This window comes from Antedon mediterranea, chromosome 8 (genome assembly GCF_964355755.1).
Source record: "Antedon mediterranea chromosome 8, ecAntMedi1.1, whole genome shotgun sequence".
In the NCBI taxonomy this organism is placed as follows: domain Eukaryota; kingdom Metazoa; phylum Echinodermata; class Crinoidea; order Comatulida; family Antedonidae; genus Antedon; species Antedon mediterranea.
The window spans coordinates 2,666,005-2,686,530 of record NC_092677.1 but is presented as its reverse complement, the minus strand read 5'-3'; the positions used below and the strand labels follow the sequence as shown (position 1 = coordinate 2,686,530).

The 20,526-nt window shown below is 33.3% G+C and overlaps 1 protein-coding gene and 1 long non-coding RNA gene across 2 annotated transcripts; one reads left to right on the top strand and one right to left on the bottom strand.

The window, feature by feature from the left end:
• Nucleotides 1-117: 117 nt before the first annotated feature.
• Nucleotides 118-20,504, bottom strand: LOC140056666 (mitochondrial import receptor subunit TOM40 homolog). Its single transcript, XM_072102114.1, has 6 exons — nucleotides 20,270-20,504; nucleotides 16,696-16,856; nucleotides 16,056-16,157; nucleotides 12,732-12,960; nucleotides 11,278-11,454; nucleotides 118-261 (listed from the first exon to the last, which is right to left on the bottom strand). The coding sequence occupies exons 1-6, from the start codon at nucleotides 20,445-20,447 to the stop codon at nucleotides 122-124; spliced, it is 987 nt and encodes a 328-aa protein (XP_071958215.1). The 5' UTR covers nucleotides 20,448-20,504; the 3' UTR covers nucleotides 118-121.
• On the top strand, nucleotides 6,488-7,062 carry LOC140056667 (uncharacterized). The gene is made up of 3 exons (XR_011846802.1): nucleotides 6,488-6,557; nucleotides 6,706-6,772; nucleotides 7,013-7,062. It is a non-coding gene; the product is annotated as an uncharacterized lncRNA (long non-coding RNA).
• Nucleotides 20,505-20,526: the final 22 nt, after the last annotated feature.

Below are 20,526 nucleotides of genomic sequence, written 5' to 3'. Positions count from 1 at the left end.
ATTATCAAACTAGTTTGACAAAAAAAAGTGTGATATGCCCAAATATGGTGTAGTGATATGTTCAAATATGGTAGTGATATAATCATGTCCATATATGGGCACATCACGTGAGGTATGTAAGCTAACCAATCATAAGTCCAAATCCAAAACGACTCTTGTTCTTCCAATGGTTGATCATTCCACTGATGACGAAGGTGAATGGCATTGGTAAAAGCTTCTTCTCTAGGACACCAGACACAGACCAGTTACTATCAACCATTCCTAAAAGAGAGAAAGAGTTAATATCAAAAGGAAGAATGGAAAGGAGTATGGTGTCATGAGAAGCTTCTTCTCTAGGACACCAGACACAGACCAGTTACCATTCCTGAAAGAGAGAAAGAGTTAATATCAAAAGGAAGAATGAAAGTATGTTGAAGAACACAGAAGCCTTTAAATAATAACTGTAATGGAGCTGTAGCTTGGTGGTTAACGTCCTTGCCTGTTTTGTCACATCACACTATCAAATTAGTTTGATAGTTAAAATCACTAAATGAAAAAAAAAGATATTTTATTTTTATTGACTAATAAAAAGGAAAAACACTATTTTTATTGAGAAGATATGCTTTCTATTGAATGTTATTTTGACTTCATTGATCTTATAGTGATTCAAGACTATTAATATTAATACCAAGATATTATTTTAAAAATATACAAAAAAGGATAAAAGTGCAGTATTGTTTTGAGAACCATTAAATAAGGTCCAGACCAACTTTAAAAAGATATTATTATCGATTATTTTTTATTAAATAATCTATAATTAAAAGACACTACTGTCAAGGCCTACTAAAAAGATGACAACAGAAAATATCAATTTATTACTAAAAACAACATAAATTAAAGGACACGATTTTGAATTTGATTCCAAGAAAATGTAAAAGTACTGAAAGTCTCGTCCAGCATGGTCAGTAATGGGGATGACCTGGTCATCAATCAGGGAATACACAACACCACATGAAAATATAGCCAATGGAAATAATCTATAGTGGTCTGGTATTATGATTGCTATGACATACCAGTTTGTAATATGAATATATGTAAAGATGATGTACATTAAAAGATAACATTAAGCATTTAGATAATAGATGATGAGCAATCTACATTAATACAATACATTAATGTATCATTTAATGTTTCATTAATTTAAAAATAAAATCTTTTAAATAAGTATTCCAAAATAATCTTAACAATTGCAAATCTTTATTACATATGTACACAAATAATTAAGTAAAAGCAAATTTAGCTTCCAGCGATTGTCATCCACAGATTTAAGCAGCACATAAGTGAATAATAATGAACACAAACATTAAGGGGTATAAACATTAAAGTGATACATAACTTTATTTAAACAATCAATATATTTGAACTTTGGTTTGTAAAAACTCTGCCTGTAGGGTTAAACTAACTATGTGCCAACTTAAGGAAACTCACTGTCTCGTTTCTGTCTGAAACAAGTTATGTTACCATTTATCATCTTGAGAATCTTCAGAGTATAAAATCACCTTTCATAAGAATCAGAAACACACTAACATTTATTTGTCTTTTCCGGAAATGATATTAGCGCACAACTACTTTTGTAACTTTCATTTAACATCATTACATACAAATAATGTGATGGTTTAAACAAGGCTATCTATTTAAACAAGAGTGCACCGAGACGTGTTGGATCAAATGGAATGGTTTGGATACGATACGATTATGCCTGCCCATATACGTTTGATTGATTGGCCAATTGGCTTCCACAACATTTTATTAGGATCTACGCGACCCGTAGTACCCTAAAACGGTACCATCTATAATCCATACGTTATAACATTCAAGCATAATACGGTACTATAATAGTAGTAATGAAATTACAAAAAAAAAAAAAAAAACAGTGAAAAGAAATAAGTTTAAGAGACAGGCTTGTCAGCTAGACTATCGTACTTCTCGCATTGATTAATATTGAAGAGTGAGAAGGGATTTGAATTAAATCAAGGCTCTATCGAATGGATTATAGATGGTACCATTTTAGGGTAATACCAGTCGCGTAGATCTTAATGAAATGTTGTTGGAGCCAATTGACCAATGGCAAATCAATCAGGTGATTACTTCATTGTATTTTTTATCCAGGTATGTACTGTATGTTATTATATTGGGAAAATAAATTAAATAGAAATGGCCTTTACAGACTAGACTGTCATGGCAATGGCTGGATTTTGTGTCATCTATTATTATTGCAGTAGCTTGGTACTACAGGTAATTGGTATTGGCTATAAAATGTTTACATGTTCCTGGTGGCATTCCACTACAATAACATTCATCATCTTATTAATATTTTCAATTTTGAGTAATTACCCTACCTATGCTCAACCTTGCCAGAGAAATGATTTCTAAATCACAGTCATGCCCACACTAGAAAACTGATGAGACTGCTATATTTAGAAGTCAACACAGCATCCACACATGTGCACAGACTAACTGGCATAAAGTAGAAGATCGCTGTGTGCAGTTATTAAACCGAACGTTGACTTTACGGAAATTAAAGTATTTAAGATATCTTTAAAAGCTCAGCGAACGAACATTTAACGGTAGGCCTAGAGGGCGTACACAAAATCACTACATAATGTAGTTAATCGAATAGCAAAGTATAACTAAATCCCTACGGGTCAAAAGAGGTCAATAGTTGAAAATTTGCTTATAAACCAATAATTACAATACTCTTCATGGCACTGTAAAAAATACTGCCCTCAGGGAAATTAAACTATTAAATGGATCCAGCGGGGAATACTTTAGCGACAGTGAAATGCTTGCGTCCACATTAATTGCTGTCTCTTCTTTATCAGTCCATAATGATGATACAGTACACACTATGTTAGAAGTATAAATACATACGCAGAGGGACACATCATTTAATTACATAATGCATACATATCATTGCCTGACACATGATTGGTGGGTTTTTAACCCATCTCACGCTATCACACGCTTTAAATTACATGTTTACTTTTACACTACTGTAGGTGAACATACCTGTAGAGGTTAAAAATGATAAAAAAAAAACCAACATATCTTGTGGCTGGTAAAAATCTACAAAATATGTATGAAAGCGAAACCTAAAGTTACTACACTATATGTCATGTGTAATTAGGTAGCATAAATGTACCGGAGAGCATCTGGCCATAGAATGACGGCTAGCATTCAGTAGCATAAATGTACCAGAGAGCATCTGGCCATAGAATGACGGCTAGCATTCAGCAGCATAGATGTACCTGAGAGCATCTGGCCATAGAATGACGGCTAGCATTCAGCAGCATAGATGTACCGGAGAGCATCTGGCCATAGAATGACGGCTAGCATTCAGCAGCATAGATGTACCTGAGAGCATCTGGCCATAGAATGACGGCTAGCATTCAGCAGCATAGATGTACCGGAGAGCATCTGGCCATAGAATGACGGCTAGCATTCAGCAGCATAGATGTACCGGAGAGCATCTGGCCATAGAATGACGGCTAGCATTCAGTAGCATAAATGTACCAGAGAGAGCATCTGGCCATAGAATGACGGCTAGCATTCAGCAGCATAAATGTACCAGAGAGCATCTGGCCATAGAATGACGGCTAGCATTCAGCAGCATAAATGTACCAGAGAGCATCTGGCCATAGAATGACGGCTAGCATTCAGTAGCATAAATGTACCAGAGAGCATCTGGCCATAGAATGACGGCTAGCATTCAGTAGCATAAATGTACCAGAGAGAGCATCTGGCCATAGAATGACGGCTAGCATTCAGTAGCATAAATGTACCAGAGAGCATCTGGCCATAGAATGACGGCTAGCATTCAGCAGCATAAATGTACCAGAGAGCATCTGGCCATAGAATGACGGCTAGCATTCAGCAGCATAAATGTACCAGAGAGCATCTGGCCATAGAATGACGGCTAGCATTCAGTAGCATAAATGTACCAGAGAGCATCTGGCCATAGAATGACGGCTAGCATTCAGTAGCATAAATGTACCAGAGAGCATCTGGCCATAGAATGACGGCTAGCATTCAGTAGCATAAATGTACCAGAGAGCATCTGGCCATAGAATGACGGCTAGCATTCAGTAGCATAAATGTACCAGAGAGCATCTGGCCATAGAATGACGGCTAGCATTCAGTAGCATAAATGTACCAGAGACCATCTGGCCATAGAATGACGGCTAGCATTCAGTAGCATAAATGTACCAGAGAGCATCTGGCCATAGAATGACGGCTAGCATTCAGTAGCATAAATGTACCAGAGAGCATCTGGCCATAGAATGACGGCTAGCATTCAGTAGCATAAATGTACCGGAGAGCATCTGGCCATAGAATGACGGCTAGCATTCAGTAGCATAAATGTACAGGAGAGCATCTGGCCATAGAATGACGGCTAGCATTCAGTAGCATAAATGTACCAGAGAGCATCTGGCCATAGAATGACGGCTAGCATTCAGTAGCATAAATGTACCAGAGAGCATCTGGCCATAGAATGACGGCTAGCATTCAGTAGCATAAATGTACCAGAGAGCATCTGGCCATAGAATGACGGCTAGCATTCAGTAGCATAAATGTACCTGAGAGCATCTGGCCATAGAATAACGGCTAGCATTCAGTAGCATAAATGTACCGGAGAGAGCATCTGGCCATAGAATGACGGCTAGCATTCAGTAGCATAAATGTACCGGAGAGCATCTGGCCATAGAATGACGGCTAGCATTCAGCAGCATAAATGTACCGGAGAGCATCTGGCCATAGAATGACGGCTAGCATTCAGCAGCATAAATGTACCGGAGAGCATCTGGCCATAAAATGACGGCTAGCATTCAGTAGCATAAATGTACCGGAGAGAGCATCTGGCCATAGAATGACGGCTAGCATTCAGTAGCATAAATGTACCGGAGAGCATCTGGCCATAGAATGACGGCTAGCATTCAGCAGCATAAATGTACCGGAGAGCATCTGGCCATAAAATGACGGCTAGCATTCAGTAGCATAAATGTACCGGAGAGCATCTGGCCATAGAATGACGGCTAGCATTCAGCAGCATAAATGTACCGGAGAGCATCTGGCCATAAAATGACGGCTAGCATTCAGTAGCATAAATGTACCGGAGAGCATCTGGCCATAGAATGACGGCTAGCATTCAGTAGCATAAATGTACCGGAGAGCATCTGGCCATAAAATGACGGCTAGCATTCAGTAGCATAAATGTACCGGAGAGCATCTGGCCATAAAATGACGGCTAGCATTCAGTAGCATAAATGTACCGGAGAGCATCTGGCCATAAAATGACGGCTAGCATTCAGTAGCATAAATGTACCGGAGGGCATCTGGCCATAGAATGACGGCTAGCATTCAGTATCATAAATGTACCGGAGAGCATCTGGCCATAAAATGACGACTAGCATTCATTTCATATTATACAGTAATATTTAAAGCAAGTGGATATCTGAAATCTGCCTCTGTATCATACTGTGTATGCATTTAAAATACCAAATATAAATAAATGAAATTAAAATAAAAAAAATATGTGGATAAAACAAGTCAAACAAGACGCTTAAGCCCGAGGAAAAATTGATTGCATTTTTTGAGTGAGCGAGTGAGTGTAGTACAATGTATACTTTGCTACACACAATAATCATTATTAATACCTTGTATATGAGTTGAGCTTTTATTTCACCGATTTTTAATTTGAAGTGATGTACTGTATCAATAAAGACGCGCCGCCTCACAAGACAACATGTCATTTTCAATGTTTTTAAAAGTAAATTAAAAGATTATTGCGGTAAACTACAAATACACCTATTGACCTATCTGTAAGTCAACCAAAATATCTAGGTTGGTTATGTTTATTAACAACCAAAAAAAGAAATTTAAAAAAAAAGTGAAAAAATAATTATTATCTAAAATATCTGTATTTGTCCTGCTTTAAGCTCTGTCTACACTATCAAACTAGTTTGACAAAAAAAAGTGGGATGTGCTCAAGTATGGTAGTGATATACCTAAATATGGTAGTGATATGACATCATCATGTCCATATAAGGACACCTCACATAATCTTGTCACATAAAGTTTGATAGTGTACATAGAGATTTAGCAAAAAAGAAGAAACAAAAGTATATAAAAATAGTCTGCCTAAATATCTGAATTTGTTCTATTTATTAACACGAGAAAAAAAAATCAGAAAAAAAGGTGAAAAATTAATCAAACAGGAAATGTTGAGACATACTGGTGATAGTGCGTGTTATTACTTTCATGATTGGGTGCCAGTAATGAGGCAATAACCTAGTTGTTGTATATCCATATTAGTAATGACATCTTCTTTATTCTGATACTCTATCAACTCTCTCGTAAATATACAGAAGTGATATGTCACTTTAATATCTAAAAAACATTGGTACTCTTGTAACGAATTGAAATATATTTTATTTTCAACAAGAGTAGGCCTATATTCACAACGTGGAATAATGCTTATGGGATACATTTATCACTGTAGCAACAATAATGTATATAAGGTAGCTTTTTATATCTTTTTTTCTCTCTCTCAGGGTCATGGTGAGACAAGTTTTTTACTTCTAATCATGACTCCAATGATGGCATTCCTTTCTCTTATTTACCTCTTCTTGTCTTTGTATTGTTTTACTGTTTATTATTGTTTCTTAGGTCATCCAGAGCACGATGCACTACGAAAGATCGTCCTGAAGAAAATCCCATATTGGCTTAATTTTCGGTGAGCAAATTGATTAAAAATAGAGGAATGGTTTATACTGTACAAGCATTTCTGTGCATATTCTGTAGTATTGATTAAAGCTAAAAACAAAACAGGTGCTCTAAACAATAAATATAAATTTCAACAGAATATACACACAATAAACACATTTATTAGTATTACTTTAAAACTTGCATATTTTATTGCATTTGACAACAGTATTGACTTAGCTATTTATATATACATATTGTGTATTTTTAGTGGAACTGCTGAACTGGAAAATTTCCACCAATGTATTTTGATGTATGCGGCCAAAAGATTCCATTACAGTCCACCAATGTACAAAGTAAGGAATCTTCTGGCAGCATAGGATTACACAGCAAAATATCAACGAGAGATCAAGAAAAATAAAGATGGGACCACAAGGTACATTCCATAGTTTTTTACAGTTGAATATTAATTGGCTATATTAATTACTAAATACCGTACTACGTATGAAACCGACAAGTCTATTCTTAAATCAATTGTCTGTATCTTTATGCCATGTACAATGGAGTTACCATGGAACTAGCTATATGGGCAAAAGAAATTCGACAATTAATTTTAAAATCGGTTTTCCCGAATTGCAATCTAAGCAAAATATTCCAAATTGCTGTTAAAAATTATAAAAAATGATTTTCTGTTGTGTAGATATCAACGCTTATTTAACAAAAAAAGTAAGAGGTCGACAGTGGTGCCTGTTAAAGAAGAAAAAGATTACAGCTACATCCAGAAATTGGTGGAAATGGTTGTATACAGAAGACTACTTGATGAAACTAGCCTGAAAACAGTAACATGCTGAAAACAGTAACATGCTTAGGAGAAGATGACCCAAGAAGGCTCAGCAGAAACATTGCTTCAGTACCAGCACCACCAACTCATCAACTAGTTGAAGAGAAATTGTCAAGATTTTAAACAAAACTATGATTGTATCAGTTACCTTTCTATTCGTGCAAACAGTACTGGGCAATTCCTGTTAAGTTTTTAATGTATTCAGTTTAAAATGATTTCTTTTTTTCTGTTATGGTACTAAAATGAGCAATTAAATTTGGAAATCTATTTTTGGGAATTGTACAAAGGGACAATACGTCTTTAAATTCGACCTGGTTGAAAACCAACATACTGGCCAAATGCATCGGGGTATTTGTCCCGTACTGCCCATACACAACTGGGTATTATATTCTGATGCCAATACCGAGACGACCATGCTGCCACAAAACATACTGCCGGTAGGCTGTATGTTTATGACCCCTATTCCAGTTGATAAAGTGTCGATATAGTGTATCTAAAAAAAAACACAAAAAGAATTGTCTTTTTGTCAAACTAATTTAACATTTTGTGTAGCAAGTTCTGCTTTATTTTTAATAAGTACTGTTGTTAAAATACAGACTTGCTACCAGCTTATATTATTTTGAAAAATAGTACATAACATAAAACTAAACAAAAAATACTAAATAAACATTTTTTTTTCATTTTAGGACTTTAAGTTGCTCATTCTAAATGAAGCAATGTTGGAATTGGCACGAGCCTATCATCAAGATATATTAGCAGCGCCTATGGACAACAACTGGAATAGGGGTACAGCACACTCTTTCATTTTCAGTTTGAATTTGCCAGCAGTTGTTGCAAACACACCAACTTGGTGTAGTTGCTGATGCTACAGGATGATGACCTCCCTCTCAGGTACTTTTTCTCTGCTGCTTCCTTTAGTTAGTAGGTCTTTAGCCACTACCTCTGTCAATGCATTCATTTTAACCTAAAGTAAAATAAAATTGTTATAAATTGTTTACTGCTAAATATGGAAATATGAAAAATTTATCGTGAGGAATCTTTGCAATTTGCCACCAGAATTTCAAATGTTGAACCAGGTTTCACAATATCTTTTTACCTTTATGTATTACTGGTCCATTGACAAGTAACAATAACAGTAAAGCTAATTAGTTGTGAATATTTCTAAAAGTATTGTCACAAAAATAGTAAATAACCACAGATCCTATAGACTTTTATATATATTGTATATGGAAATTATAGTATTAATTATTAGTAACATATTTCTAATTAAAAAATCCCATGGATATGATTAGTGTATTTCTTTTTATATACAGTACAATTCAATAGTTAGGCTACTACTACTAGTAATAGGCTAGTCTTTAAAAATAGAACTGGCATCTCTCGTCAAAATGACGAATCAGTTGCCAGTACAGTGGGCTAACTTGCACATTTTACTAGCCTATACTTGATAATTAGTAATGATGAATCGGACCTGGCCAAAATGAATACGGGTAGCCGACGAATACTTAAAAATGAGTCTAAAGCATAGGCCTAATATTAATAAAAAGACAACGTGAACCTGAAAGGTAGACCTACCTACCTACCTAGGCCTAGAGTAGCCTAGATTAGAAGGCTAGGCCTATCCTATCCTAGGTAGGTACTGTGCAAGTTACAGCTTAGAGCTAGGCTTAGTAGTAGTAGCCTAGTATCTAAACTAGGCCACAAGTATACATTTTATTTGAGAGAAACTAAGTAAAAAATAGTAATATATTTACCGATAAATCCATATGGGTTTCTTGAATACATTAAAACAAACTTCGTTCCGCAACTAGGCATCCCTACTGCCGGCCGCGCCGGCGCGCGTACGTACAGTTTGGCTATATATGCATAATCATAAAACTTCCTCTCGCGATGTGTGAAAACATCTCCTCAACCGTGACAAGTTGTAAACAATCTTAATTAGCATATCATGCATAATTCTTACTCGTGGTTTGAAATCTTTGTTTACTTTCGCTCGGAATGATTTTCCAGACGAAATTTAATCAAACTAATTTACCTGTTAATTACGTAAACTTGTTGTTTTTGGCTCGAATTTTTAACTTAAAGTGAATAACTTTAATATTACTTTGATATGGCCAATTTAAACTTAAAATATTTTGACCTTCATTTTTTGTGTTCAAAGGGACAATACATCTTTAATATAACTATTAATAAAACATTGTGCAGGCCATTATTAATATCAAGGATAAATGATATTAGGTACTTTATTAGGAAAAATATAGTACAGTATATATATTTTTAAAAACATTCAAAATGAAATCAATAGACAATAATCTGAAATTTAGTAAACTATAGACATTAATGTATTCATCATTATTATATAATTTGTTATTTTGAACGTTACGCAAGTAGGTGCGGCAAATAAAATATAGTATTAAGCATTATTGTTTAAATTATGTAATAGTGTTCCATGGTGGTTTGTGGGAAGGCTCCCACCTGAGCATTGTTATATAGTTTATGGACTATACCATTTGTGGAGAGGGGTGTTCTTTGAAAATTATAAAAAACAGCACAATTTCTACTTTTCTTTGAGGAGAAAGGGCTATTGTCGGTTTATCCAGGTAGGCTACATATGAAATAGACCAACTTTTTTTATCAAAGGCATGTGTTCAAATCCAAAGACAATCACTTTGTTTATATAGAGCATTTATATCTTGTGAATAAATTGACTCATATCGGAAAATTATTAATAACAATTCGATTCACTTTCCAAATAATTTTCTGTTATACTACTGTAGATAAGTAATGAGATTACTCTAATTTCATATCTTAAATTGGAATTTATAGAAATAAAAAAAATTGACAGTCTCGTTCATTCAAAATTCCAAGAATGTTCTTCCTTCCTACCCAGTGGGGTTTGAACTATGTTCTATCGATTGGAGACCTCGAATGGTTATGACATAATGCTTTTGAAAAGTTGTTACAGCAGTGTATATTGCAAAGAGAGTATACAGTATCCCACATGAATACCCAGTGGGGTTTGAACTATGTTCTATCGATTGGAGACCTCGAATGGTTATGACATAATGCTTTTGAAAAGTTGTTACAGCAGTGTATATTGCAAAGAGAGTATACAGTATCCCACATGAATACCCAGTGGGGTTTGAACTATGTTCTATCGATTGGAGACCTCGAATGGTTATGACATAATGCTTTTGAAAAGTTGTTACAGCAGTGTATATTGCAAAGAGAGTATACAGTATCCCACATGAAATGAGTATTTCTATCAATAGATACGATACAGCACACTGTTTATTGTCACTAGACAAGATACTGCACTCTGTTTATTGTCAATAGAGAAGATACTGTTTGCTGTTTATAGTCACTAGAAAAGTTTACATTAAGTTGTTTATTTTCACTAGACAAGATACTACATGCTGTTTATTGTCACTAGACAAGATACTGCATGCTGTTTATTGTAACTAGACAAGATACTGCATGCTGTTTATTGTCACTAGACAAGATACTGCATGCTGTTTATTGTCACTAGACAAGATACTGTATGCTGTTTATTGCCACTAGACAAGATACTGCATGCTGTTTATTGTAACTAGACAAGATACTGCATGCTGTTTATTGTCACTAGACAAGAAACTGCATGCTGTATTGTCACTAGATTCTACAGTGTATGAAATAAAGCTAAAATAAAAACGTACCTTTAAATGTGACATTAGCTTGTGGTAAGTCAACTTGGTAGCCTATAGACGTCACGTTTTCTTGCATTTTAAAATTACTTTCAAATTCAACACCGACTTGTACTTCTTTTCCTTTGTGATAATAAGCGACGTGACACGATGCAGGACCGACAGTTCCGGATGCTAACCAATTATCAGCTACGCATGATGAAAAATAACGTTAGATGAAATAGTATGGATGTTGATAAATATTGGCTATGAAATAAATCATGATCTAGTTGCAACATGACGACAAGGCAGACATAATGTGAAATATCTACTGTTTTTTGAAGATATCGCTCTTTTTATATCAACATTTGAACCTTATAATAATCATTCACTTTTTATTGTTAAAAGTGACTGCTTTTTCTACAAAAGATTTTACTGCAGTAACAAATATTGACATTTAGATCGCATATTTATTTTTCACTTGCAATTGACTGCATACACATTTTTGTATTAACATTTTCTATAAAAAGCATAATTTTCATGTCGAAATTGTTGCCTATTTTTCATGGTTTTAAAGCAGTTAGTGCTAACATCATTTTTATAAAAAAACAAACTTTACAAAACAATAATACTGTTGAGGAAATGATGAGCCTTGAGTGATGAGCATTCATTATAAAAAGCAATGTAATGTTTGACGACATTCACTAGATGAGTAGGTGTATATTGTTAAAGAGAAGTCAATTATGACAAGAGATAATGATCACAAAAAACCCCCAGCAATCCATCATAAAGATAATCATTCATGTTGTGGTTATTAAACATGACAATGCGTATAATAATTATCAATTCCATGTGGGCTAGCAACTAGTAAAGAGTTTATTTCACCAATGATGTGTACAACTCTGTACTGGTTGGTTCTTTCTTTTTTTCTTACTTTATTTCCATTCACAAAATCATATTACATAAATAATCGTAGTACTAAACAAAAAAATGGAAAGGGGGAATCTCTGAAGCACAGCTTATAAGTAGAAACCCCCTGTTACAAAACAATATATATAAATAGAAATATGAATATGAAAAAAAGGCAACCTGCATTGTCGTGTGTGATCAACTACCTGTAGGGAGCTTTCGCACGAGCATGTTAACTTTAAAATGGATGACGTCACCATTTGTTGGGCATAACACTATTTGTCACATAAAGTTTAATAGTGTAAACAGGTATTTTGTATGTTGTGTGTAAACTCAGGTTTTTCTAATGTTAATATGATTTGTTGTTGGCCTTCCCCGTAGTGATAAACTAGTTCTTTTAGGTAGTTTGAAGGGGTGTATCTTTGAGGAGTGGATAAACTAGCTCTTCCAGGCAGTGTGAAAGGGGTGTATGGTTAAGGAGCAGTTAAAAGAGGTGTATGTTGAGGAGCGGTTAAACTAGTTCTTCTAAGCAGTGTGAAAAGGGTGTATGTTTGATGAGCGTTTACACTATTGCTTACCTGTGTATCTTCCTGCTAATGTTAATATAGTTTGTTGTTGGCCTTGTCCGTAGTGATAGAGTAATTCTGCACCTAAAGCCAGCCTCTTTGTTATACTTTGAAGATACTGTGTTACAATGATGCCTGTACTCTCTAAAGGGTTCACATTAGCTAGCACCACAGACGCGGTGTATGATGGCCCTCTGTATTCATTCTCTAGTTGGTACACCATCCACCGAGTTTGCTGGGTCTAAAAAATCAAAATCATTTACCTCACTCTATGGAATACGTCAATAAGGTTTTATACAATTATTTTTTGAAAATAAGGAATAAAAAATAAGCCAAAAAAAATAATGAAAAAAATTAATAAATGTAAAAACAAAATACGGGAAAAAATTAAATAATTGAAACATAATGACAAAAATAAAATGGAAAAAGAAAATAATGAAAAAAAAAGGCTAGAACTGTAGTTTTATACCATTAAAATTTCATGTAAGTATAATAGGGTTACTAAAACAGAGATATATGCTGAGTTACTTCAGTAACTGCAGTAGAATAGAATAATTTTGACAAGATTCCATATGCATGATTAAATATTTTTCTTAAAATAAACCTTGATCATTTTTTAATCAAATCTGAAACCCCATACGTAATGTGTGGCACCCTATACGTAGTGTGTGACATCCCATACTTAATGTGTGACATTTCATACATTTAATGTGTGACATTTCATACATTTAATGTGTGACATCCCATACTTAATGTGTGACATTACATACATTTAATGTTAGACAAGTTGAAATTTATTTAGTTGTAAGTATTAAATACATTGAGTTGTCGTATTCATTTCACCTTGTCACTTAAAAACTTGGATAAGGTAAGACTTGTCAAAATGAAAAATGCATAATTTATTAAAACATCATAAAAACTTATTAAAATGTTCATATTCAACAATATGTTGGAATTTATTATTCATAATAATTATATTTTTATTATATTTTATTGTATCCATCATGAGTTTTTATTATTATTAATCCGATTTTACAAAATTTTATTTACATTTTTTTTTTATACTTGATTATAATTAATAATTATGATCAATAATTATATTTTTATTATATTTTATTGTATCCATCATGAGTTTTATTTATTAATATTAATCCGATTTTACAACATTTTATTTACATTTTTTTTTTATACTTGATTATAATTAATATGATTAATAATTATATTTTTATTATATTTTATTGTATCCATAATAAGTTATTATTATTTCGAAAATGTGTACTGTCGCCTGTTTCTTTTTACTTTATTTACCTATGAGTGTGTTACCTACTACAGTAACTGTCATATCGCTACCATTGTAGGTGTAATCAATGATGATGACAGTGATGAGTCTAATTATCGCAACCAAGTGAAACGAGTTGTAGACTGGTGTAACGAAAACAATCTGTTCTTGAATGTATCTAAGACCAAAGAAATGGTTGTAGACTTCCGAAAATCACTTAATGTCAAATATCCAATATTTATTAATGGTATCAGTTGAGTTTGTTGATGAATTCAAATTCTTGGGTATTTATATTTCAAATGATCTGAAGTGGCATATTAACACACGTAACATTATTAGAAAGGCCCAGAGAAGAATCTACTTCCTATGTAGACTTAGGTCATTTGGTATAAACTTTGCAATAATTCTATAGGTCAGTTATAGAGAGTGTCATAACGTATTTTTTAACGGTATGGTTCGGTAGCGCTACCGAAAATGAAAAGCTTGACCTAAATAGAATAGTCAAGACCGCATCGCGTATAATTGGATCTGCACAATTGCCTTTGGAGAACATTTTCTCGGATCGTCTTCTGAAAAAGGCTATCAAATCATAGTATGTTCCAGTTGAGCAGCGGTCGGCGATTTCGTTCTATTAAGGCCAATAAGGAGCGATTTACAAATAGTTTCTTTCCAGGAGCTATTAGGGCCTTAAACATCACTTTTTGTAATGTTTTTGTTTTGAGTTCGTGTTGTGTCCGTTGGATATTGTGCTCCGCCAACAGAGCAAACAGAATTTCTATGTTTTTCCTTTAAACAAATGACAATAAATGATACTTGACTTGAATTTATGTAAATATTTTTTTTATACTTGATTAGTATTATTATAAGATTTAGATTGTTTCTTTCTTATCTGATCTATTGTTGCCATATTTTATCATTATGACAATAATTCTTATTTTATAATTTTTTAGATAGTTTAAATTATCTCCTGTCAGTAAAATTATTAGTTTGTTTATGATATATTATCAACAAAGTAATTTCTCTGTTTGACTACCAATGAAAATGTCTTAAAATTGTAAGTTGATCTTACTCATCAGTCCTTTCTAATAATTAAATAAGATCCTTCTGAATCAATCTGAATGTAATCTCGTTTATATTACTTTCCAAAACTTTACTTCAATTATTATTTAATCATTTTACTTCAACACAAACTTTGTCATTTTTCATTTTTATTCATGACATGTATCGAAATAAGAAATGCAATAACCACTCATTTGTCTTCTAATTGAAGAGATAAATTTTTTATTACATGATCGATGTCTTTTAAAGATTTGCATAATCAAAATTTATTAAAAGTTAGATGTAATTTACTAATTCTAATATAAAATTTAAGGGCTTTCTTACTGAAATCATGTTGTGTAAAATTATTCTACTGCAGTAATGACATTTTTTACTGCAGTAACGTATGATTGTTAAAGTTTTTTTAATGTACAACTTTATGATGTAGTCACAGCAATAAATGTAAGTGAGTTTGTGGCTAAGCAGTAAGACAGTGAAACCTTAATTACATAGCTATAACATTGGCAGGGATTCGAGGCTCACTCGCTCCATGGTTCTGGACTAATGTACACAACTAGCTCATCTTTCGAGTAGGGGGTTACCTTAGTGTACTACAGTATTACATCACAGCACTGATCATAACTGGGCCCTCTGGGAGACCAGTCTTTAACTGAAGAGGTCGCCCAGTATAAATAATGAAAAAACAAATAATCAATAAGCTGGTTTGTAATGTTTTGGAATGAAAACCCACTGCAGATCCTTAAAGCTCTGCCTACACTATCAAACTAGTTCAACAAAAAAAGTGCGATGTGCCCAAATACGGTAGTGATATGCTTAAATATGGTAGTGATGACATCATCATGTCACATACAATTTGATAGTGTAGACAGAGCTTTTATAATGGGGTAAAGTAATCCCAAAGATTCCTAACGAGGCAATAAATAACGCAATGTGAGCTTCTAAATGAACTAAATGACAAATATTATGATGCATTGTGATACAATTGATTGATTAAATACCTGAAGAACAAACTTTGTTTTTAAACCTTCCATTAATTTGTGTATAATTTGAGCATTTAAGCTGCCTGATGTGTCGATGTCCCCAAGTAAAACTGGAAAAGCCTAAGAAAGGAGAAAATACACATAATTGCTGATGTTTTGATAAATTTTATAATAATTTAAATCAAACAAAGACAATGGAATATAAATAATGTAAATGCAATCTGCTAACAGCTAACAGCCAATTGGAACCATTCAAAGGAACGCAGATTGACCTGTAAGTGACCTATCAACAGTCAATGTAATGCAGAATTATGTGCTATCCTTATTATAGGAACATGCTTCATCAATTCATTCACAATTTTAATAAAGTTCAACTTTTATTGTTGAAAAAAAAAATCAAGACATTTGGTTATTTATTATTTTATTTACTTATTGAATCCATTCTTACAATGGGATAGGTTGTACATTGATTTCTGATATTTGTAAAAAGTTATATTTTTTCTGCAATGCGAGGCTGGCAACTATAGCACATTCCAAAAACAAACTGAGCCGCAAGCCGTTTATCTTTATCTAAGACCTCTTAAAATAGACTAGTCCAACTCATGAAAATATTTTATGCATTCACCTAAAAATAAACATTAAATATTGGTAATCTTACCTCTCCTGGGCCTGTTTGATTGGTGCCTACATATGTACTACCGAAATGATATGAAGAGTCCGCCAGTGATGACAGTGAGACGGTATGGTTGACTTGGAAGTGATTGGACAGCCCCTTATTGACCATCAACTTGCACCCTTCCAAAGGCGCTGGGAATATTTCTGGGAACAAATTGCATATTTAAATAAAAATACTTTGTTTGATGGATCATGTCCAAACTATTCTACTGCAGTTACAGCAGTAACTAAATTTTGGGTAATCATACAGATCATGGTTTAAAGCTCTGTCTACACTATCAAGCTTTATGTGACAAAAAAATGTGATGTGACCATAATGGACATGGTGATGTACCATATTTAAGCATATCACACTTTTTTTGTCAAACTAGTTTGATAGTGTTGACAGAGCTTATGATATTACAATGTAGTGACTACCTCATAAACGTGTACAACAAACTAAATCATGCTAGTAAAATATTAATTATTAAAGGACATTTTAAATTGTTTATTGATAACAGTATTCTCAATATATCTTTTGGATATTTTTTTGTTATTGCACTACATAAAATAAATGAAAATAAGAATGTTCTATTGTAATTATAATGACAAAAGAGAATAAAAAAGCATTAATTGTAATCCAAATAAGAAAGAACTTAATGGAGCTTTTAAGCACTAATAACATTCTGCAATGAGAAAAGAAAATTCAAATTTAAATGCTAATTACCATTGAAATAAAAATGATACCGTATCCAGGGAACAAATGTCAATGGAGGATTATGGATGCAGAGAGAAGGAACAAGTTTAAACATAAACAGTCTTAAATTAAAGATATATTGTACAAAAAAAAAATTATTTGTAAAAAAGGTCAATAATTTAAATATAATATGTTCCCCCCACTGAAATATTTTGTGAAAAAAATTAAAGATAGGTTGTTCCTCTTTCAACATATATTGCATGAAAAAAATTGTTTAAAAAAAATTTCCATAATTTAAAGATATTTTTTCTTCTCTAACCTCCCCCATAAAAATTTAAACATTAATTTTGTTTTTTTATAAGTGAAACACTAAAAGAAATCATAATTTTTTTGCTTTTTTTCTACAGAAGTGAATAACAAATTACAGTACACTTATTACTAAAACTACAGTACAATGGCTTATTCAAAGTCTGATTTTATTCATCTTTATTTTTAATGTCTTTTTAGAATCTCTCAATTTCTTGGTATTATAAAAATGTTATCAACATCACTTAACATTTGTACAATAAACAAATGAAATCTTGCTACTTGATATTGCTATGGTTACTTATCTGTTGACATCAAAGAGCTTGATGGAATGTATTTGTTGTTGATTTATGAGGTACTATCAACATCCCCTCTGGTTTAATGGTAAAAGGTGATGGGTTCAAATCCAGTGCAGTGTACAAACTACATTTTATTCACACTTTAACATGCTTTTAAATAATTATTTAGCAAGATTTTATTGGGTAATTAAATACACACTGTTAATGCAACTGTGTTTTAAACTTGAAATAACAAGTAAAACAAACTAAAATCATGTACTGTATTGTATTTGTAGAAGAAAAAAAGTATGTTTGCCAGTCTGTGGTCCATGGGTGATTGTTATTGTTTTTATATTTTATTTTTGTATAGTATTACTGTATATAAAGAGCTCTTTATTATAATGTATAAATCTTAATATAAGTACACTGATTACTAAAAAGAGGATAAATGAAATGAAAACATTTATTGTAATTTTGATGGTTCCTGCATATGAGTCTCATCATCATCATCATCATCATCATCATCAGTCGGCTGCGGAGATTTGTCCAGCCACAACGGTCCTTGGCTAAATCTGACAGCTTATCAGAGGTAATCATGCCTTCTTCTTCCCCCCAAAAGCTGTTGGATGTATCCCATGAGTCTATCACAGTTTTACTTATAAGGCATAGGAAATGAAGTGTATATGAGGTACAGCATCCAAGAACACATAAAGGTAGACACTTCATGTGATATACTGGTGGCAATGAACTAAGTTCAAAAGTGAGGTGCGGGATGTGTATGACATTAGTCTCCAATTTAAGCCCTTGGGCTTTCTTTCGAGGTAGGTTAGCTTCGTTTACAGATTAATTCTTGCTAAGTATTATGTCAAGATAGGTCGCTACTTTTCAAGATTGTATGCCCAATGGCTAACCATTAAATAGCTTTTATTCTGACTTTGAAGAAACAAATCTATTTAAGAAATGAGAAGTTGTTTTGTTAGCCTATATAGTCTAGTAATACTGTACTTTAACATCATATTTAACTTTTACACGCTGGGTTAAATAGTGCCATAGCTTTCAAAAATCACTTTCAAATAACATTTGAAAATTTATAACATGTACTGATAGTTAACTAATGACAATTTTGCCTTGGGTGAAATTTTGAAATGAACATTGAATGTGTATGAAAACATCATAAGTAGGGGACGAACAACAAAGCAAGGGTACTACAAACTCTTCAGGGACCAGCTCAAAATTGTTTAATAACTCTGTCCATCCTAATAAAATGTATTCTATGGTTACTGCTTCAATGGCGGAACGCAACTACCCAGCGTAAGAGACCCAACACACTATATCGTGATCGCCAAGTAAAATAACCTTGCCCTAGAAAAAAACTGCTCTATGTAAATGATGTGTAAAGCTGACATAATCCTTGTCCGAAAGATGATGAGTAAAAAAAATTTGCATAAATCGCCCAGGATTCAAACACACAACATTTAATCCCTTCATACTGTATGCTATAGCACTACACCAACCATCCAGTCAAATGAATCAGTATTTTGTATCTATTATTACTATGAAAATACTCATGTGTTCGCTCTTTTAAACGATCACTCGCAATAGTGTGCATTAAGATAGTGATTGCGTTTGAAGGTACAGTAAACCTTGCCGTATAACTAGATGATGGGCACGTATGTTAGAACAAAGGTCAACCACGACAATATCTTACATGATGTAATGTATTATTTTTTATCTAATGACAGTAATGACTTTGCATTGCATCTAGTTCCCTGTGCTAAATAAGACAAAAGAATTAGTAGGAGGAGCATGGTTAACCTTCAACCAATCAAAAACAGACCCTGATCCAAATAAAACATTATAAAAGATATAAAATCGCAAATGGCTCGTATTTTATTTATATAAAAATGTAGGCCAACACTGAAACAATGTCGACAACACTAATGATAAGACTAGGCTTATTATATTATTATTTCGTCATTAAATTATTGATTGTCACACACATGTCACCATCTCTCACCATAAACACACTTACTTAACTGCACACACATCCTATTTCTATTCATTCAATTATAACCAACAGTTTTAAAATGTCTGGAAAAAAAAGAATTTAGAATCTATAATTTAAAAAAGAAAATCTAATCCCATTATACTTCTAAAGCAACTTGTACATACAAAATAATTGCTTTCGTTCGTTTAATTGACATAATTGTTAGGCCTAGTCAACAAATGATGGACTGAGTTGAGTAACGTAAACAGAAGGGTAAAGAGCCGGTTTTACCCGGGGTTGTGTAGAGTACCTTTACATCTCCGAAACAATTCTTCAAAATTCCCTGGGTTTGGAAGATCGCCATTTCCTCTCAATTCTTCCAGTAAACTTGAAGGTACAGAGGCAGTAGGAGGTGGTGCAGGTGCTGTTCCTGATAATGGTGTATGAAGCGGTGGTATAGGACTTTCGGCTGCATTAACATTACCCATTATGAAAAACAAATCAGATTTTCTAGGCCTAACTTCGAGAAAACCGGTATTTCGTCTCTACAGAGCCATGTGGGAACAT